This window comes from Rana temporaria, unplaced genomic scaffold (genome assembly GCF_905171775.1).
Source record: "Rana temporaria unplaced genomic scaffold, aRanTem1.1, whole genome shotgun sequence".
In the NCBI taxonomy this organism is placed as follows: Eukaryota; Metazoa; Chordata; class Amphibia; order Anura; family Ranidae; genus Rana; species Rana temporaria.
In genome coordinates this window covers 17,746-40,606 of record NW_024404696.1, presented here as the reverse complement: position 1 = coordinate 40,606, position 22,861 = coordinate 17,746, and the positions used below count along the sequence as shown (strand labels likewise).

The 22,861-nt window shown below is 49.6% G+C and overlaps 1 protein-coding gene and 1 pseudogene across 3 annotated transcripts; both read right to left on the bottom strand.

Annotated features, from left to right (window-relative positions):
• Positions 1-1,274: 1,274 nt before the first annotated feature.
• On the bottom strand, positions 1,275-4,524 carry LOC120923022 (serine protease inhibitor A6-like). Of its 3 annotated transcripts, none has more exons than XM_040334885.1 (2): positions 4,295-4,524; positions 1,275-1,978 (listed from the first exon to the last, which is right to left on the bottom strand). In XM_040334885.1, exon 2 carries the CDS (start codon positions 1,953-1,955, stop codon positions 1,290-1,292), a length of 666 nt encoding a protein of 221 aa, XP_040190819.1. In that variant the 5' UTR covers positions 1,956-1,978; positions 4,295-4,524; the 3' UTR covers positions 1,275-1,289. The 3 variants fall into 3 exon arrangements, with proteins under 3 accessions (XP_040190819.1, XP_040190820.1, XP_040190818.1); XM_040334886.1 differs by having other exon boundaries at positions 4,357-4,524; XM_040334884.1 differs by having other exon boundaries at positions 4,348-4,523.
• Positions 4,083-4,259, bottom strand: LOC120923024 (annotated as a pseudogene).
• Positions 4,525-22,861: the final 18,337 nt, after the last annotated feature.

Genomic DNA, 22,861 nt, shown 5'->3' with positions numbered 1-22,861 from the left:
TTGACAACAAATTTAACACAGAAATGTCAACCATTATTGTCTTAAGGTTCTAGATTAAGGTTCCCCTTAATCTACTCTGTCCCAAGCATTTTTTTTTTTACTTGTCCGGTTCAGAATTCATGGACTACAGAACATCTCCTCCCTCCATATCTCCATTAAATAAGGGAATGTGTTTTCCTCAGTGGCGATGCATACATAGTGGGTGCAAGAGCACCGCCCCCTCTCTCCTTTTCCACAGCGTCAATCAACAATACATAGCTTCATGCATTGCACGCAATTGGGGGCACAAACTGGGGGCACAAACTGGCGGAAATTGGGGGGCACAAAGTGGCGGCAAATGGGGGCACAAACTGGTGGCAAATGGGGGCACAAACTGGCGGCAATTTGGGGAACAAACTGGTGCATTTGGGGGCACAAACTGACTGTATTTGGGGGCATAAACTGGCTGCAATTGGGGGCACAAACTGGTGGAAATTGGGGGCATAAACTGGCGGCAATTGGGGGCAAAAACTGGGGGCAATTGGGGGCACAAACTGGCGGAAATTGGTGGGACAAACTGCCGGAAATTGGGGGAACAAGCAGGCGGCAATTTGGGGAACAGACTGTCGGCAATTGAGGGCACAAACTGGCTGCAATTGCGGCCACAAACTGGCTGCATTTGGTGGCACAAACTGGTTGCAATTGGGGGCACAAACTGGCTGCAATTGGGGGCACAAACTGGCTGCATTTGGTGGCACAAACTAGCTGCAATTGGAGGCACAAACTGGCTGCAATTGGGGGCACAAACTGGCTGAAGTTGGGGGCACAAACTGGCTGCATTTGGGGGGCATAAACTGGCTGCAATTGGGGCACAAACTGGCGTCAATTGTGGGCACAAACTGGCGGAAATTGGGGGCACAAACTGGCGGCAATTTGGGGAACAAACTGTTGGCAATTTGGGAAACAAACTGGCTGCAATTGGGGGCACAAACTGGCTGCAATTGAGGGCACAAACTGGCTGCAATTGGGGGAACAAACTGGCTTCATTTGGTGGCACAAACTGGCTGCAATTGGGGGCAGAAACTGGCTGCAATTGGGGGCACAAACTGGCTGCATTTTGGGGCACAAACTGGTGACGTTTGATGGGCACATTGGCTACGGTTAATGGGCACAGTGGCGGCAATTTCTTTTTTTTTCTTTTTTTTTCAGTTTGTTTGCACCCCCCAAAACATTTTGAGCACCAGCCGCCACTGTTTTTTCTATCTAGCAGGGGAGAGCTGACAACCCTGGTAGTAGAAACTTAAATGTAATTATCGACCCCCGATGCCGCTGTCCTTACCCTTAAACAGAACATAGTTGATCAGGGCCAACCTAGTATCTGCAGGAAATTCCTTGATGAGTTCCTCAATTTTGCCTTCAGTTTTATTCTTCACATATTCATTCACTTCTTTTTTAGCCTCTTGTGGGTCCTTGAAATTGGTCTTCCTAATTTCAGCATGATAAAAATTCTTCAAATCATCTTCAAAGCTCTTCAGCAAGGTCAGTGTCTGCTCTACAAAGAGGGCGTTGCCGATGTCAACCTGAAGGCTGCTTTTTGGTTTATTCAGCAGATGGAGAAGAGTGGAATAAGCCTGGTGGATCTCACTTTCTGGGAGGTTTGTGTTGCTCAGGCTCAAACCTTCCAAGATTTCCTGGTGGGTCTTTGATTGGGCGCCCAACAACAGCATGGAAAGAGCACAAGAAATACTGAAAGGTGACAAGACAATATTTTTGGGTGGAGAATCCTTGCACCGAGAGGACATGGAGGTCAGATGCTTGAAGAAATCGAAGGCAAATTCAGTATTTCCTTTTACCGTTTCATTTAGGGCTTGGGCGTTCTTTCCACCTTCGGCACCTTCATGGGACTCTTCAGGTTTGTGGTCATCTGAAGAAGTTATGACCGGGATGAGCAAAAGCGAAACTAGGAGGAACTTCATGTCTTCTCAGTATAGATGCTCACCTGCAGGAAATGACAAGGTGTTAGTTGAGTCTTTGTTTTCAACCCCTGATAAGACTAATGCCGTGTACACGCGCTAGGAACTTCCGACAACAAAACCGTGGATTTTTTTCCGACGGAATGTTGGCTCAAACTTGTCTTGCATCCACGCGGTTACATAAATGTTGTCAGAAATTCCGAGCGTCAAGTACGCAGTGACGTACAAGACGTCCGACGATGCCACCATGTGGCAGCTTCAACTACACGCTGGAAAAAGCTGAACGCAAACGACGTAAAAAAAAATGCGCCGGACGTACATTCGTGGATCGCCGTAACTAGCTCATTTGCATACTCGACGCGGAATTCGACGGAAACGCCACCTAGCGGCCGGTGGAAAAATGCACCTAAGATCCGACAGCGTACTAAGACGTACGCCTGTCAGATCGATCCCTGATGCAGTCGTATCTTGTTTTGTAGATACAAAACAAAGATACGACGCGGGAACTTTAAAATTACGCGGCGTGTCAATAGATACGCCAGTGTAATTCTTTTGTGGATCTGCCCCTTAGTCTGTTGTTCAATTCAGAACCAATTCCATTTTATTCCTACTAGGACTCCACTATAAAAAAAAGGGCTTTTGTATTTTGTGGGCAGTACCGGGACGAGGCCATCTAGAGCCAAGGGTGAACATGCCAAACTACCCCCCCAAGATTTATGAATATTATGTATCAGCAAAAAAATCCCCTGCCTCCGAGTACAAATCCACCCCCCTGCTGAAATTCCCCTCTAAGTACAAATCTTTGCCTCCCATCCCCCATATCCCCCCAGCTAAAATCCCCCCCCCCAACAAAAAATAAAATTCACCCTTCCTAGCACAAATACTCTACCCCTAAAATATCCCCTCCTAGTAGTCACCACTCCCCAAAATTTCCCCTCCGAGAGCAATACTTATGCCCCGTACACATGAGCGGTTTTTCTGCACCGGGTGGAGTTTTTGGGTGTGTTCACACGCCATAGGCTTTTCAAAAGAAAAAAAAAACTTCTATTTCTTACTATAGTGAGTTTTTTTTTTCTTTTGAAAAGCCTATGGCGTGTGAACACACCCAAAAACTCCACCCGGTGCAGAAAAAATGTGCACACACATAAAGAGTGTTCACAAAAACGTGCAGACGGGTGCAACGTCAAGTGGTCCTCCTGTCCTCCTAACGCCCCTGATCCCCCGGGGCGTTAGGCTCCAGACGGGGACTGAGGTACTGTGGTCCGAGCAACCGAAGCCGGCACGGACCCAACTTCCTCGGAGGGACTGCCGAAACAGAACCCTCCCAGTACTAGGTGGGGCTCCCCCGAAGGGAGACCCCATGAGAGCAGGCGAACTAAGCCAGAAGGTCATGTCCACCTACTCCCAAGACGTTCAGGGCTGGCCCGAGGACCCGCACCCTACTAATCACACAGTGTCACAAAACGTGCACAACAAAAAAAGACAAAAAAGTGACAAACACAGGCTTAAATAAAATAAAGTGGGGGAAGGGATAGTGGAGAGGAGAGTGAAAGAAGTGGCCATTGTGGTGAAACAATGACCAGGCCCTCCGGCCAGGAATAAAAAATTCCTCCGGTCCTAGCCAAAAGGCCCGGCCCAGGAGGCAGGTGCTAAAAAAAAAGCGTGTATCTGGTGCAGTGACCGTGGTATCTTAAATCAATGTGTCCCTCACACACAGTGATCTTCAGATACCCCTGGACTGCCACTCCAGGGGCACATGCACCATAGGCTTTTCGTTCCATATCCGACCCCCCGACTGGCCAGTGCAGCCCTCCACCCCTGCCAGCCAACCCGGCGGATTTGCATGGTCCTACCCCGTTCCACCATAAAGGGCATTACCAGCTCCTCCAACCGGATCGCTGACAGAGATAGCACTTACACCAGCCAGCCAGAAGGCCAGACTAGAACTCGGCAAAAAGACCAAGACCAAGCGCAGTACCCATCCTCACCAGGAGCACCCTTCCAGATGGCTCAGACTCAACCATGGGCCGGCCCCCAGTAACTGTCGGGCAGCACGGCGTAGTCCCTGCTGAAACCATCCTTCCAGGTGCAATGACGTCATTGGATTGCATCCACCCTCCCCATGTAGGAGGTGCTTCAGCGTTCCGCTGACAACTGATAAGAACAGATACTACACTTGATCTTAGCCAAAAGGCCGAGAAGCGACAGGGAAGACACCACGATCAGCATGGCCAGAGTGCAATGGCCGAGCCTCGCCCTGGGAGAACCACCTTCATGATCATGGTGTCTCCCCTGCCAGGTAAGTCCAGAACATTCAATAATGTGGAAGAGAGCGTAATCACCTGAGAATTTTCCCATTAGAATTAGACCTTCACCACCCATCACCGGTACCAACCTGACGAACCTTCTACACGGAGAGATCCTTCCCGTCTGCAGATCCGGAAACAAACCTTATTTATATGTGCCAAAGATTTCCTCCTGGGATCTCCGAAAAACTCCGCCCACCAGAATGAATTACTTTGGCGCAACACTTGATATTCACATTTTATAATTCCTTTACTCCTCCCTGTTCCAGAAATCATTTCCAATTGGCTCGTTTTTTTACCTCGAGCTCCTTGTGTGTGTATAATGTCCTAATAAGATAATAGATCTGATTCATGAGAAGTACGTATGCGTGTCATCGCATGTCATAGTGCGAGCTTTTCAAGTGATAGAAAAAAAAATTAATATTAACGAAGGATTAAATGACAATATTCAGCGCTTATATGCTAATGTGCGGTTCTTTATATAATAACCGGTCCGCTTGCCAGAAAGATGATACTGGAAGAACCTGCTTTCCCCGGAATACTAGACAAGCGCACGCTGAAATATTTTGTTTCGGAATTTCGTTTTCGTCCGAAAAATAAACGTATTTAGTTACTTCCGAAATTTGTTTTTATTTAGCGGTGGAGGTTTGGATGTCGCAGACTGCGGGAAGCGTCCCACCTCTGCCACCAATGTAACGAAACGTTGCACACTTTGTTATATGTCACTCCCAGGATGGTGAGTATGGTGGGTGGTGACCAGGGATGTCCCGACACCACTTTTCTAAGACTGAGTACAAGTACCGATAGTTTTTTCAAGTACTCGCCGATACCGATTACCGATACTTTTGTTTAATCTCATGTGTCAGTATTTTTTTATTTTTTTTACAATTTTTTTTTGTTGTTTAAAGGGGGGGAGGGCCATGTCAGTGTGTTTTTTATTATTATTTTTTACAACAAAAAAAATAATTTTTATTGCAATTTTTATTTTTATTTTTATCAGCCCTGTTGGGGGGCTATGGTGAGATAGTAGGGGTCTTAACAGACCTCTGACATCTCCCCTTTGAGACAGGGAAAGGGACCCCCAAACCTCCATCATCCCCACTGTATCTCCCTATTCCCCACACACCCCCATTCCATCCTACTAGTCTCCCTATACACCCCCAGACCCTCATCACCCCCATTCCATCCCCAAATACACCTCTATTCCGTCCCCTATCCCCCCCATACACACCCCCAGACCTCCATCACCCCCACTGTATCTCCCTATTCCCCACAGACCCCCATTCCATCCTACTAGTCTCCCTATACACCCCCAGACCCTCATCACCCCCATTCCATCCCCAAATACACCTCCATTCTGTCCCCTATCCCCCCCATACACACCCCCAGACCTCCATCACCCCCACTGTATCTCCCTATTCCCCACAGACCCCCATTCCATCCTACTAGTCTCCCTATACACCCCCAGACCCTCATCACCCCCATTCCATCCCCAAATACACCTCAATTCCGTTCCCTATCCCCCCCATACACACCCCCAGACCTCCATAACCCCCACTGTATCTCCCTATTCCCCACAGACCCCCATTCCATCCTACTAGTCTCCCTATACACCCCCAGACCCTCATCACCCCCATTCCATCCCAAAATACACCTCCATTCCGTCCACTATCCCCTATCTCCCCCATTCCGTCCCCCCCCCAGACCTCCATCACCCCCACTGTATCTCCCTATTCCCCACACACCCCCATTCCATCCTACTAGCCTCCCTATACACCCCCAGACCCTCATCACCCCCATTCCATCACCAAATACACCTCCATTCCGTCCCCTATCCCCCCCATACACACCCCCAGACCTCCATCACCCCCACTGTATCTCCCTATTCCCCACAGACCCCCATTCCCTCCTACTAGTCTCCCTATACACCCCCAGACCCTCATCACCACCATTCCATCCCCAAATACACCTGCATTCCGTCCCCTATCTCCCCCATCCCCCCCCCCAGACCTCCATCACCCCCACTGTATCTCCCTATTCCCCACAGACCCCCATTCCATCCTACTAGCCTCCCTATACACCCCCAGACCCTCATCACCCCCATTCCATCCCCAAATACACCTGCATTCCGTCCCCTATCTCCCCCACCCCCCCCCCCCAGACCTCCATCACCCCCACTGTATCTCCCTATTCCCCATAGACCCCCATTCCATCCCACTAGTCTCCCTATACACCCCCAGACCCTCATCACCCCCATTCCATCCCCAAATACACCTCTATTCCGTCCCCTATCCCCCTTATACACACCCCCAGACCTCCATCACCCCCACTGTATCTCCCTATTCCCCACAGACCCCCATTCCATCCTACTAGTCTCCCTATACAACCCCAGACCCTCATCACCCCCATTCCATCCCCAAATACACCTCTATTCCGTCCCCTATACCCCCCATACCCACCCTTAGACCTCCATTACCTCCAGTGCTTTAAGTGGGCCAAAAGAGGTGCCGGTACTCTATTAGGCGCCGGTGCTCCCCCCCCCCCCCCCAATACTGAACATGAAAATACCCTTAGAAAGTACCCTGAAAAAGAGCTACTGTAGAAAGAGCTACTGAACATAAATAAAATGTGCAAAAGGGTATTGAACAAAATGGGCTCTGCACGTGCACTGTGCACTGTGCGAACACTCTGGAGCTCATCCTTAATCCTATGTAATGTATCCCTCTCAGGGCTTTCAGCATGTAGGGGGTTAAATGATTAATCCAGTGTAATGCATCCTTCAGGTCTTTCATCATGTAAGGGGTTAAATTATTGCAGGATTAATCATTTAACCCCTTACTGTAAGGGATTAAATGATTAATATTGCAATCATTTAACCCCTTACATGCTGAAAGCCCTGAAGGATGCATTACACTGGATTAATCATTTAACCCCTTACATGCTGAAAGCCCTGAGGGTATAGATCATGAAGCTCTGTTATTGATCAAATTATTGCAGGCCGCAGCAGGAGGGGGCTTTTGGCAATGGCATCAGGCAGACAGGCATGTTGGACTTCAATTTGTACAAAGTACTACCTTAAAAAAAAAAAAAAAAGTTTAACAGCAGAATCTAATGGGACCTGGAGGGGGGTCTTTTTCTAACAGTGTCCCATGGACAGTCTATTAGAAAGTGTCCCCTCTAGGCCCCATTAGAGACTACAACAGAGTCTAATGGGACCCCCTCTGTGTGCCATGACTCCCACCCCTGCCCAACCTCTCACAAAGTAGAAATACAATTGTAGCGCTACTCTTACCTTAACTGTGGGTGCTGTAGCTGTGGCTGGCTCCCTGGATCCTCTGTGGCTGGTTCCTGTGGGTGGCTAGCTGGCACCTGTTGGTGGCTGGCTGGCACCCTGCTGTGGCTGGCTGGATCCCTGGTGTGGGTGGGTCACCATGGGTGGCTGGCATCCTGCTGTGGATAGTCACTGTGGCTGGTTTGCTCCTGTGGGTGGCTGGCTCCCTGCTGTAGGTGGGTCACTGTGGCGGGTTGGCTCCTGTGGGTGGTTGGCTGGCACCCCATTGTAGCTGGCTGGTTTCCTGGTGTGGGTGGGTCACTGTGGGTGGCTGGCTGGCACCCTGGCCCTGCTGTGGATGAGTCACCATGGGTGGCTGGCACCCTGGCCCTGCTGTGGGTGGGTCACCGTGGGTGGCTGCCTGGCACCCTGCTGTTGGTGGCTGACAGAGAGGTGGGTGGGTTGACAGAGGGGGGGTGGGTTGACAGAGGGGAGATGGGTTGGCAGAGGAGGAGTGGGCTGAGAGGGGGTGGGTGCTGACAGAGGGGGGGTGGGCTGACAGAGGGGGGTATGCTGACAGAGGGGAGATGGGTTGGCAGAGGAGGAGTGGGCTGAGAGGGGGTGGGCTGACAGGGGGGGTGGGCTGACAGAGGGGGGTGGGCTGACAGAGGGGGGTGGGCTTAGAGGGGGTGGGGGCTGACAGAGGGGGGGTGGGCTGACAGAGGGGGGTAGGCTGACAGAGGGGAGATGGGTTGGCAGAGGAGGAGTGGGCTGAGAGGGGGTGGGTGCTGACAGAGGGGGGGTGGGCTGACAGAGGGGGTAGGCTGACAGAGGGGAGATGGGTTGGCAGAGGAGGAGTGGGCTGAGAGGGGGTGGGTGCTGACAGAGGGGGGGTGGGCTGACAGAGGGGGGTAGGCTGACAGAGGGGAGATGGGTTGGCAGAGGAGGAGTGGGCTGAGAGGGGGTGGGTGCTGACAGAGGGGGGGTGGGCTGACAGAGGGGGGTAGGCTGACAGAGGGGAGATGGGTTGGCAGAGGAGAAGTGGGCTGAGAGGGGGTGGGTGCTGACAGAGGGGGGGTGGGCTGAAAGGGGGGTGGGCTGACAGAGGAGGGGTGGGCTGTGGGCTGACAGAGGGGGGGTGGGTTGACAGAGGAGAGATGGGTTGGCAGAGGAGGAGTGGGCTGAGAGGGGGTGGGTGCTGACAGAGGGGGGGTGGGCTGAAAGGGGGGGTGGGCTGACAGAGGAGGGGTGGGCTGTGGGCTGACAGAGGAGGGGTGGGCTGACAGAGGATGGGTGGGCTGACAAAGGGGGTGTGGGCTGCCTGACATAGAGGAGGATGGCTGACATAGAGGAGGTGGTTTGACAGAGGAGAATGGCTTAAACGGTGGGTGATGGTGACAGAGACCTCAGAAATTCAAAGCGCCCTAGGCCGAGAGACGGGACTCCAGCAAGTGGTCACGACCAGCCGCATCCACACGTGACCAGCTCCGCCTCCGTCGATGATTTGCAGGGCGCTCGCAACACAAATGCCCTGTGATTGGCCAAACAGGGTAATGTGCGGCCGTACGCTGTGGAATTCTGGGACATGTAGTCATGATGCGAGGCTCGGATCATGACTCATGATGCGAGCCTCACATCATGACTACATGTCCCAGAATTCCACAGCATGCGGCCGCACATGACCCTGTCCGGCCAATCACAGGGCTTTTGTATGGCTGCCACCTACTGTATTGAAGTCGACTTCAAAGAAAAAAAAAAAAAACGTCAGCGAGAGCGACACGGACGCCGGTATTTTGTGCCCTCCCCCAATGTTGCGCCCGGTGCGATACGCCAGTGCGTTCCGGTACGAGAAACCCACGTACTGGGCGCACGGAGAGGTGCTGGTACTCTCCAGGGCTATTTTTGGAAGTGGCGGTACTGAGTACCGCCGCGTTCCGGCCCAGTTAAAGCACTGATTACCTCCATATTAACCTTAGGCCCCCATTACCTCTATTCCATCCCCTTATTGGCCCCATAAACCTCCCAGATCCCCATTTCATCTTCTTATCCACCCCCCCAGGGACTTGCAGCTCCCCCATTACTCCTCCTCTAAGGTGACCAGATTTTTTAAATGAGATCTGGGGAATTTTTTTTTTACTAGTAATGGCGGCAATCAGCGACTCTCTGCTCTCCGCCTCACAGCCTGTCAAGTCTTACGCTCCAGGCCTCCGGGGACAGTGTCCTCAATCTGGGGACTGTCCCCTGAAACCGGGGATGTCTGGTCACCCTATCCTACTCCCCCCATACACACATGCCCGGACCCCCATTCCATTCTCCTATTACCCCAATATCAACCCCTATTCCATCCCCACCCCCCCCCAATTTCCCCAAACCTCTTCCACAATCTTGTTTCCGGTGTTATCAAAGAGCTGTCATTTTGGAAAATAGAGAATAATGCATTAGTCTTCAACAAAATGGAGGCCGCAGACAGACTCCGAATAACAGCTTTTCCGTAAAGCAAGTCCTGCTTCTATTGCTGCCAAAATGAGGAGGTCCTCGATAAAATAGTGTCCGCTGTGGATGTGACACATTATTCATCCTGCCGATTCCTTCCTTCCACCCGGATTGTATTGAGGAAAAATAATATTCTGTGCGGGACCTTCAGAGGGAGTCATACCAAGTTCAACCACCAGATGGCAGCATTATTATGTCATATATATAGATAGTGTAGAAATACGAAGAGCTACCACATTCATCCACCAGGCGGCAGGAGAGTAGCAGTTAAATTCTCTGTATAGAAAATCAATGTGAGCGTTACCAAAACTAGCCACCAGATGGCAGCATAGTGTTTGTATGAGATAAAGCGCATGCCCAGTCCGCCGCCATTTTATTGTAGAGAATTGTGTAGGTCTTCAAGAAAATGGCGACACTTTTCTGTTCAGTGTATTTTAGTGAAACTGAAATTCAACATCCAACCAGTCAGGCGGAGTTTAAAGTCCTGTATATCACGATATAAACGCCCTTTACTGGTAAAAATAAGTGTAGCAAGATGTCCGCTTTCCCCTTCTCACTGCATCCTTACTATGGAGTGCGGGGTGTACCAAGATGGCGGCGACATAACGTCACTTCAGTTACACATTCCGACGGGTCACCGAATCTCATCAAACACATGAGCTTTGAGAAGTGGACTCTATAGGACGACTAGGCCGCCATTTTATTGAGGTCCTCCGCCTTTTATGTTTTCTGACATAGAGGCGGAAATGTACATAAGACCTTGTCTGCTGTTACCGCCATCTTGTTGAGGACCAATCAATTGGTATAATGAAAAATGGCGGCTTAGGCATGCGCAGTAGTATACGATGATAACACTCGCTATGCTGCCACCTTGTGGTTGGATCTGGTATGACTCCTCTGTGTTACTATACATATAATATTACCGTCACTCTGCCCCCTTGTGGATGGATCTGGTATGACTCCCCCTGTGTTACTATACATATAATATTACCGTCACTCTGCCCCCTTGTGGTTGGATCTGGTATGACTCCCCTGTGTTACTATACATATAATATTACCGTCACTCTGCCCCCTTGTGGTTGGATCTGGTATGACTCCCCTGTGTTACTATACATATAATATTACCGTCACTCTGCCCCCTTGTGGTTGGATCTGGTATGACCCCCCTGTGTTACTATACATATAATATTACCGTCACTTTGCCCCCTTGTGGTTGGATCTGGTATGACTCCCCTGTGTTACTATACATATAATATTACCGTCACTCTGCCTCCCTGTGGTTGGATCTGGTATGACTCCCCTGTGTTACTATACATATAATATTACAGACACTCTGCCCCCTTGTGGTTGGATCTGGTATGACTCCTCTGTGTTACTATACATATAATATTACTGTCACTCTGCCCCCTTGTGGTTGGATCTGGTATGACTCCTCCTGTGTTACTATACATGTAATATTACCGTCACGTTGCCCCCTTGTGGTTGGATCTGGTATGACTCCCTCTGTGTGACTATACATATAATTACCGTCACTCTGCCCCCTTGTGGTTGGATCTGGTATGACTCCCCTGTGTTACTATACATATAATTACCGTCACTCTGCCCCCTTGTGGTTGGATCTGGTATGACTCCCCCTGTGTTACTATACATATAATATTACCGTCACTCTGCCCCCTTGTGGTTGGATCTGGTATGACTCCCCCTGTGTTACTATACATATAATATTACCGTCACGTTGCCCCCTTGTGGTTGGATCTGGTATGACTCCCCTGTGTTACTATACATATAATATTACCGTCACTCTGCCCCCTTGTGGTTGGATCTGGTATGACTCCCCTGTGTTACTATACTTGTAATATTACCGTCACTCTGCCTCCCTGTGGTTGGATCTGGTATGACTCCCCTGTGTTACTATACATATAATATTACTGTCACGCTGCCTCCTTGTGGTTGGATCTGGTATGACTCCTCCTGTGTTACTATACATATAATATTACCGTCACTCTGCCCCCTTGTGGTTGGATCTGGTATGACTCCCCTGTGTTACTATACATATAATATTACCGTCACTCTGCCCCCTTGTGGATGGATCTGGTATGACTCCCCTGTGTTACTATACATATAATATTACCGTCACTCTGCCCCCTTGTGGTTGGATCTGGTATGACTCCCCTGTGTTACTATACATATAATATTACCGTCACTCTGCCCCCTTGTGGTTGGATCTGGTATGACTCCCCTGTGTTACTATACATATAATATTACCGTCACTCTGCCCCCTTGTGGATGGATCTGGTATGACTCTCCTGTGTTACTATACATATAATATTACCGTCACTTTGCCCCCTTGTGGTTGGATCTGGTATGACTCCCCTGTGTTACTATACATATAATATTACCGTCACTCTGCCTCCCTGTGGTTGGATCTGGTATGACTCCCCTGTGTTACTATACATATAATATTACAGACACTCTGCCCCCTTGTGGTTGGATCTGGTATGACTCCTCTGTGTTACTATACATATAATATTACTGTCACTCTGCCCCCTTGTGGTTGGATCTGGTATGACTCCTCCTGTGTTACTATACATGTAATATTACCGTCACGTTGCCCCCTTGTGGTTGGATCTGGTATGACTCCCTCTGTGTGACTATACATATAATTACCGTCACTCTGCCCCCTTGTGGTTGGATCTGGTATGACTCCCCTGTGTTACTATACATATAATTACCGTCACTCTGCCCCCTTGTGGTTGGATCTGGTATGACTCCCCCTGTGTTACTATACATATAATATTACCGTCACTCTGCCCCCTTGTGGTTGGATCTGGTATGACTCCCCCTGTGTTACTATACATATAATATTACCGTCACGTTGCCCCCTTGTGGTTGGATCTGGTATGACTCCCCTGTGTTACTATACATATAATATTACCGTCACTCTGCCCCCTTGTGGTTGGATCTGGTATGACTCCCCTGTGTTACTATACTTGTAATATTACCGTCACTCTGCCTCCCTGTGGTTGGATCTGGTATGACTCCCCTGTGTTACTATACATATAATATTACTGTCACGCTGCCTCCTTGTGGTTGGATCTGGTATGACTCCTCCTGTGTTACTATACATATAATATTACCGTCACTCTGCCCCCTTGTGGTTGGATCTGGTATGACTCCCCCTGTGTTACTATACATATAATATTACCGTCACTCTGCCCCCTTGTGGTTGGATCTGGTATGACTCCCCTGTGTTACTATACTTGTAATATTACCGTCACTCTGCCTCCCTGTGGTTGGATCTGGTATGACTCCCCTGTGTTACTATACATATAATATTACCGCCACACTGCCTCCTTGTGGATGGATCTGGTATGACTCCTCCTGTGTTACTATACATATAATATTACCGTCACTCTGCCCCCTTGTGGTTGGATCTGGTATGACTCTCCTGTTTTACTATACTTGTAATATTACCGTCACTCTGCCCCCTTGTGGTTGGATCTGGTATGACTCCCCTGTGTTACTATACATATAATATTACCGTCACTCTGCCCCCTTGTGGATGGATCTGGTATGACTCCCTTGTGTTACTATACATATAATATTACCGTCACTCTGCCCCCTTGTGGATGGATCTGGTATGACTCTCCTGTGTTACTATACATATAATATTACCGTCACTCTGCCCCCTTGCGGATGGATCTGGGATGACTCCTCCTGTGTTACTATACATATAATATTACCGTCACTCTGCCACCTTGTGGATGGATCTGGTATGACTCCCCCTGTGTTACTATACATATAATATTACTGTCACTCTGCCCCCTTGTGGATGGATCTGGGATGACTCCTCCTGTGTTACTATACATATAATATTACCGTCACTCTGCCCCCTTGTGGTTGGATCTGGTATGACTCTCCTGTGTTACTATACATATAATATTACAGACACTCTGCCCCCTTGTGGTTGGATCTGGTATGACTCCCCTGTGTTACTATACATATAATATTACAGACACTCTGCCCCCTTGTGGTTGGATCTGGTATGACTCCTTCTGTGTTACTATACATATAATATTACAGACACTCTGCCCCCTTGTGGTTGGATGTGGTATGACTCCCCCTGTGTTACTATACTTGTAATATTACCGTCACTTTGCCCCCTTGTGGTTGGATGTGGTATGACTCCTTCTGTGTTACTATACATATAATATTACCGTCACTCTGCCCCCTTGTGGTTGGATCTGGTATGACTCCCCTGTGTTACTATACTTGTAATATTACCGTCACTCTGCCCCCTTGTGGTTGGATCTGGTATGACTCCTACTGGGGTCAAACCCACTACTAGCAAGGGGAACCTAATAAAGGGCTTCCAACCCGCTACTAGCAAGGGGGACCTAATAAGGGGGTCCAACCCACTACTAGCAAGGGGGACCTAATAAAGGGGGTCCAATCCACTACTAGCATGGGGGACCTAATAAGGGCGTCCAACCCGCTACTAGCAAGGGGGACCTAATAAGGGGGTCCAACCCGCTACTTTCAAGTTGTACCTAATCAAGGGGGTTCAACCCGCTACTAGCAAGGAGGGACCTAGTAAAGGTGGTCCAACCCACTACTAGCAAGGGGGACTTGATAAAGGTGGTCCAAGCCACTACTAGCAAGGGGGACTTGATAAAGGGGGTCCAAGCCACTACTAGAAAGAGGGACCTAATAAAGAGGGTCCAACCTGCTACTAGCAAGGGGGACTTGATAAAGTGGTCGTGGGTGTAGAACCTCCAAGTAAATATATAATATGGTAACACATTTGTATCTTTCGGTGTATATTGCTATACAATTGGTAATGTTTTCATGTAATGGGTGAGTTGTTATTTCATAGTGAGGCAGATAAGGAGTTTTTGGAAGTATGAGATGTTGGATGTCCCGGAATGCTGACCCAGATGGAATTTATCAATAAAACGTAGAAGTCGGATTATAAATATTGTATGTGGGAGCGTCCGGAGGGAGATCAGGGGGAAGGGCAGATCAAATTATATCCTCCAATCACAGCTGTGGTCGCCTGTCAGGATTCATCCTTATCTCTGTCCCATTAGAAGTCAGAAGACGGAGGGACCCCCAGCCTGGAACTCTTCTTCAATCCCATTCCCAGAATGTCGGACAGCGAGGGGCTGGCTTTGGGTAAGTCGGAGGATTTATTTATACCTCTATGGACGGTTCACATTACCCCCCCCCCCCCATGGATGGTTCACATTACCCCCCCCCCCTATGGATGGTTCACATTACCCCCCTATGGATGGTTCACTTTACCCCCCCCCCCTATGGATGGTTCACTTTACCCCCCCCCTATGGATGGTTCACTTTACCCCCCCCCTATGGATGGTTCACATTACCCCCCCCCCCTATGGATGGTTCACATTACCCCCCCCCCTATGGATGGTTTACCTTCCCCCCCCCCCCCTATGGATGGTTCACATTACCCCCCCCCCCTATGGATGGTTCACATTACCCCCCCCCTATAGATGGTTCACATTACCCCCCCCCCTATAGATGGTTCACATTACCCCCCCCCCCTATGGATGGTTCACATTACCCCCCCCTATGGATGGTTCACATTACCCCCCTATGGATGGTTCACATTACCCCCCCCCCCCCTATGGATGGTTCACATTACCCCCCCCCCTATGGATGGTTCACATTACCCCCCCCCCTATGGATGGTTCACATTACCCCCCCCCCCCTATGGATGGTTCACATTACCCCCCCCCCCCCTATGGATGGTTCACATTACCCCCCCCTATGGATGGTTCACATTACCCCCCCCCCCCCCTATGGATGGTTCACATTACCCCCCCCCCCCCATGGATGGTTCACATTACCCCCCCCCCTATGGATGGTTCACATTACCCCCCTATGGATGGTTCACATTACCCCCCCCCCTATGGATGGTTCACATTACCCCCCTATGGATGGTTTACATTACCCCCCCCCCCCCCTATGGATGGTTCACATTACCCCCCCCCCCCTATAGATGGTTCACATTACCCCCCCCCCTATGGATGGTTCACATTACCCCCCCCCCCTATGAATGGTTCACATTACCCCCCCCCTATGGACGGCTCACATTACCCCCCCCCCCCCCTGTCACTGTACTCAGGGCGTCTGTCGGCACCACACAGGCCGCCTGCTCAGATACAGCAGACAGGAGCAGGGATCCTATTAGGGAATGCACACAGGAAAGGGGTGCCCCCTGCAGCAGTTCCCTTATTACACGAGGGTCCCATCAAGACTGTCAGGTCATTATAGGTCGCTCCGCGCCATTGCTGACCTTCTTCTGTAAATTGTCTGCTTTCTAAATCACTGACTGTGAATAAGCAAATAAGCATGCGGCAGGTGAAGGCAGACATTTCCATCTACATACTTGGGCAGGTCAGAGAATCAGCATGGCAGCCAGGCAGATGACATTTTCAGGAGGAGGTCAGGGATGGATGGGATGGATGGATTGAATGGATGAGATGGGATAGGATTAATGGATGGGATGGATGGATCAAATGGATGTATGGGATAAATGAATGGGATGGATGGGATGGATAAGATGGATGTATAGGAGGGATGTATGGGATGGACGGATTAGATGGATGGGATGGATGGGATATATGGGATGGGATAGGATTAATGGATGGATCAAATGGATGGATGGGATGGATGAATGTGATAAATGGATGGGGTGGGTTGGATGAATGGGATGGATAAGATTAATGTATGGGGTGGATGTATGTATGGGATGGATGGATGGATGAATGACTTGTATAGCGCCACTTATGCAACTGAATCGCCTCTGGGAGCTTTTTCCAGCCAGTGTCTGCTTGGCTGGTGCGGTCATTTTACCCCGTAGGATCGTGACACGCTTGGAACACACAGTCATACACACAGATATACATATATATATATGTGGATGGGATGGATGTATGGGATGGATGGATGGGATGGATAAGATGGATGTATGGGATGTATGTATGGGATGGATGTATGGGATGGATGTATGTATGTATGTATGTATGTATGTATGTATGTATGGGATGTATGTATGGGATGTATGTATGGGATGGATGTATGTATGTATGTATGGGATGGATGTATGGGATGGGTGGATGGGATGGATGTATGGGATGTATGTATGTATGGATGGGTGGATGGGATGGATGTATGGGATGTATGTATGTATGTATGTATGTATGTATGTATGTATGTATGGGATGTATGTATGTATGTATGTATGTATGTATGTATGGGATGTATGTATGGGATGGATGTATGGGATGGATGTATGTATGTATGTATGGGATGGATGTATGTATGTATGTATGGGATGGATGTATGGGATGGGTGGATGGGATGGATGTATGGGATGTATGTATGTATGGGATGGGTGGATGGGATGGATGTATGGGATGTATGTATGTATGTATGTATGTATGTATGTATGTATGTATGTATGGGATGTATGTATGTATGTATGTATGTATGTATGTATGTATGTATGGGATGTATGTATGTATGTATGTATGTATGTATGTATGGGATGTATGTATGTATGTATGTATGTATGTATGGGATGTATGTATGTATGTATGTATGGGATGTATGTATGTATGTATGTATGTATGTATGTATGGGATGTATGTATGTATGTATGGGATGTATGTATGTATGTATGTATGGGATGTATGTATGTATGTATGTATGTATGTATGGGATGTATGTATGTATGTATGTATGTATGGGATGTATGTATGGGATGGGTGGATGGGATGTATGTATGTATGTATGTATGTATGTGTGTATGTATGTATGTATGTATGTATGTGTGTATGTATGTATGTATGTATGTGTGTATGTATGTATGTATGTATGTGTGTATGTATGTATGTATGTATGGGATGTATGTATGGGATGGGTGGATGGGATGTATGTATGTATGTATGTATGTATGTGTGTATGTATGTATGTATGTATGTATGTGTGTATGTATGTATGTATGTATGTGTGTATGTATGTATGTATGTATGTATGTATGTATGTATGTATGTGTGTGTGTATGTATGTATGTATGTATGTATGGGATGTATGTATGGATGTATGTATGGGATGGATGTATGTATGGATGTATGTATGGGATGTATGTATGGGATGTATGGGATGTATGTATGTATGTATGTATGTATGGGATGTATGGGATGGATGTATGGGATGGATGTATGGGATGGATGTATGGGATGGATGGATGTATGGGATGGATGGATGTATGGGATATATGTATGGGATGTATGTATGTATGTATGTATGGGATGGATGTATGTATGGGATGGATGGACGGATGGATGGGATGGATGTATTCATGTATGAGATGTATGTATGGGATGGATGGATGGGATGGATGTATGAGATGTATGTATGGGATGGATGGATGGGATGGATGTATGAGATGTATGTATGGGATGGATGGATGGATGGGACGTAATGCTCATATATTTGGTTAGGAACAGTTGAAGCAATCCGATCTTTATATGAAAAGACGCACGTCAGTAAGAGAAGAGTGAGAACACTGAGACTCCTTTGCACTGCGTCCTTTGTGACCTCTTGTAAGATTGGTGACCAGACGTCCCCGGATTCCGGGGACAGTCCCTGGACCAAGTCTGTCCCCGGATTGGATTTGAATGGGGGCTGGGGCAATTTCAAAGACATTCAGTGCAGAAATAAATAATAAATCTGAATTACACCCCCCCCCCCACTCCTACTAGCTTAGGGGGGTGTATTTTTCCAATATCTGAGCGCCTTTCTGATGGTCATGTGACGCTCGTATCGGAGGTTTCGGTTGCCCATTCAGCTCCCCTCGCATGTTCTTCTGCCTTGGCTTAATTCCCGGCCAGCCGCCCGCCTGCTTATCTCCGCTCCCCCACCCAGTAGTAGCCGGGGGGCCCGGAGTGTGAGACTTGACAGGCTGAGAGGCGTGCGGCGGCGGCAGGCAGAGAGCCGCTGATCGCCGCCATTACTAGAAAAAAAAAATATATACCCGGATTTCATTTAAAAAATCGGGTCACTTTATTGCGGGGGCTTTTTCCTTGGAGAAGTGATGTGGGGGCCTCAGCAGGTTGTAGGCCTGAAGGAAGCTTCTTATAAAGATGATGCACAGGAAAGAGCCGCAAACAAAGAAAAGCAGACTAAGGACAGGGATTATTTCTCTAACAAACCTCTGAGGGCTTCACAGAACAGCTGCATTTATACTGAGATTAAATGACACACAGGTGGACTCTATTTACTAATTAGGTGACTTCTGAATACCATGCCCCCCCTCCCCCCAACACTTTTCACAGATTTATTTGTATCATTTATCACAGGGATCGACAAATCGCGTTCGCCATGGCGACTAGAAATAGGGTCCTGGCGACTTGGCTTGGAAGGGGGCTGGCGCCATCTGGTGGTGAGCCATTGGTATTACAAGTTATTACCACCAGATGTGTAAGCTGGCGCCATCTGGTGGTGGACGTTGGTATTACAAGTTAAGCATTACAAGTTATACAGCAATTCTAATGTCATTTTTCACTATTTTCACTATTTCCACTGCCATCTTCTTCCCTCTAATTAGAACCCCCAAACATTATATATATTTTTTATCCTAACACCCTAGAGAATAAAATGGCGATCGCTGCAATACTTTCTGTCACGCCGTATTTGCGCAGCGGTCTTACAAGCGCACTTTTTTGGGAAAAAATTACACTTTTTTTAATTAAAAAATAAGACAACAGTAAAGTTATCCCCATTTTTTTTAAATCTTATGAAAGATAATGTTACGCCGAGTAAATTCATACCCAACATGTCACGCTTCAAAATTGCGTCCGCTCGTGGAATGCCGACAAACTTTTACCCTTTAAAATCTCACGTATGTGTTCGGTTCTGCGCGCAAGCTCGTCGGGACGGGGCGCGTTTTCTGGCTCCTAACTTTTTTAGCTGGCTCCTAGATTCCAAGCAAATTTGTCAAACCCTGATTTATCATTTTCCTTCCACTTCACAATTATGTGACACTTTGGGCCTGATTTACCAAGCCTTTACTCCATGACTCATGGAGTAAAAGCAGGAGTAGCAGCCGTTTGGTGATTTACTAAAGAAATACGCTGCTAGTGCAGTGTATTTCCCTAGTTACTAATGTGCTCCGTGCGCCCAGGAGAGGGTGCATTGTGCACCAGTACAGACCTGGCGCACGGCACATAAAACTGTAAATTGCAGGGGGTTTGGGCGGGAGTTTATTAGGGGGGGAGGTGGGGGGATGCAGGGGAAGTGAAGTGACATGTGTTTTGAAGTGTTTGGCGGGCCGAATTGAAAGGGAAAGTGTTTTTTGAAAACAGATCCCCGTACGCTTGCACAGTGCGCCTGAACCTCGGGAGGTTCATTTGCATACTGGGCATGCGCAGAGAGAAAAGTCAGGGATTCCCGTGCGCCTTGTCAGTACGCCGTGAAAATCTTGGTAAATACCAAGCGGCGTACCCGTGATTGCGCTGCGTGACGCGGCGCACGGGAATCTCCGAGCTGTTTTCAGCCCTGAAGGGGAACTCCGCGCCAAATTTCAAACTTGAAATCGGCGCGGGTCCCCCTCCAGGGCTACATTAGGCTCTTAGGCTTGGTCCGGAACGTGAGGGGTTAAACCCGCGCCGATTCGGCGCGGGGGTCCCCCCCAGATCCAAACCAAGCCCTCATCCCAAGCATGCAGTCTGGCCCGGACAGGAATGGGGGCGGGGACGAGCGAGCGCCCCCCCCCCTCCTGAGCCGTACCAGACCGCATGCCCTCAACATGGGGGAGTGTGTGCTGTGGGGGAGGGGGGCACTGCCCCCCCACCCCACAGCACTCTTGCCCCCATGTCGATAGGGACAAGAGCCTCTTCCCGACAACCCTTGCCATTGGTTGTCGGGGTATGCGGGCGGGGCTAATCGGAATCTGCGAGCTCCTTTAATAAGGGGGCCCCCAGATGCCGGCCCCCCACCCTATGTGAATGAGTATGGGGTACATCGTACCTCTACCCATTCACATGGGGGAAATGTAAAGTAAAATAAAACACCACACAATAAAATATTTTATTAATCTGCTCCGGAGCCCCCCCTTTCTTCTTTAGCTCTCTTAGAAGGGGGGGTTTCTTCTCTCCCGATCTTCTGCCGGGACCCTGGGCTTCGGTGATTTCTGCCGGGGGAGGGCGCCTATCCCCCGGTCTTTCCGGTGCCTTCCGCCAGGGTTCCGGTCTTCCTGGTCTTCTGCCGGGGGTGCGCCAACTCCCCGGTCTTTTCTCTGCTCCCTCTTCTGCCTGGCTCCCCCGCGGAGCCAGGGCTTTCTTCCGTCTTCTTTCTTCTCTCTTCCTTCTTCTGCCTGTCTCCTCCGGGAGCACAGGGCTTGCCTCCGCTGTCTTCTTGCTTCTCTTCCATTGGTTGTTGACATGACGAGGTTCCGCGCTGACATGCCGTGTCAGCGGAGGGCATGGACTTATATAGGGTAATGCCACCATGTGACCTCAACCCATGTGACATCACATTCCCTGGGCATGATGGGAATGTGATGTCACATGGGTTGAGGTCACATGGTGGCATTGCCCTATATAAGTCCATGCCCACTGCTCAGACGGCATTCCAGCGCCGGACCTCGTCGTGTCAACATCGAATGGAAGAGAAGGGAGAAGACAGCGGAGACAAGCCCTGTGCTCCGCGGAGGAGACAGGCAGAAGCGGAAGGCATCGCAGAAGCCCGGAGAGGCGCCCTCCGGCGGAAGACACCGTACAAGCCCGGGACCCTCCCCCAAAGGCAGGAGCCTCCCTGGTGAAGGGGGTCCCGGTGAATTACGTCGCTGAAGACGGGGGTGGGGTGCCAGTGCACCCCCCCCCCCCGCAGAAACCGTCGTGGAAGCCCGGGACCCTCCCCCAAAGGCAGGAGCCTCCCTGGTGAAGGGGGTCCCGGTGAATTACGTCGCTGAAGACGGGGGTGGGGTGCCAGTGCACCCCCCCCCCGCAGAAACCGTCGTGGAAGCCCGGGACCCTCCCCCAAAGGCAGGAGCCTCCCTGGTGAAGGGGGTCCCGGTGAATTACGTCGCTGAAGACGGGGGTGGGGTGCCAGTGCACCCCCCCGCAGAAACCGTCGTAGTAGCCCGGGACCCTCCCCCAAAGGCAGGAGCCTCACTGGTGAAGGGGGTTCCGGCAGAAGATGGCGAAGCCCGGGGCCTAATGGGGTGGTGGTGGGGGGCCCCGGCAGAAGACCCCCGGCTGACTAATAAATTAATTTATTCATGTGTGGTGTATTATTTTTTTCCATTTTTTTCCCCAGGTGAATGGGTAGGGGTACAATGTACCCCATACTCATTCACATAGGGTGGGGGGCCGGAATCTGGGGACCCCTTTATTAAAGGGGTCTCTCAGATTCTGATAAGCCCTCCGCCCGCATACCCCGACAACCAACGGCCAGGGTTGTCGGGAAGAGGCTCTTGTCCCTATCGACATGGGGACAAGAGTGCTTTGGGGTGGGGGGGCAGTGCCCCCCTCCCCCACAGCACACACTCCCCCATGTTGAGGGCATGTGGTCTGGTATGGCTCAGGAGGGAGGGGGGCGCTCGCTCGTCCCCACCCCCATTCCTGTCTGACCAGACTGCGTGCCTGGGATAAGGGCTTGGTTTGGATCTTGGGGGGGACCCCACGCTATTTTTTTTTGCGCGGGTTTAACCCCTTATGTTCCAGACCAAGCCTAAGAGCCTGGTATGCACCTGGAGGGAACCCACCTTATTTTTTTTTGGGGGGGGGTCTGGAGTTCCCCTTCAT

What these genes read in the sequence shown, in the direction of transcription:
- LOC120923022 (XM_040334885.1), bottom strand. Translation starts at nt 1,955, where the DNA reads ATGAAGTTCCTCCTAGTTTCGCTTTTGCTCATCCCGGTCATAACTTCT.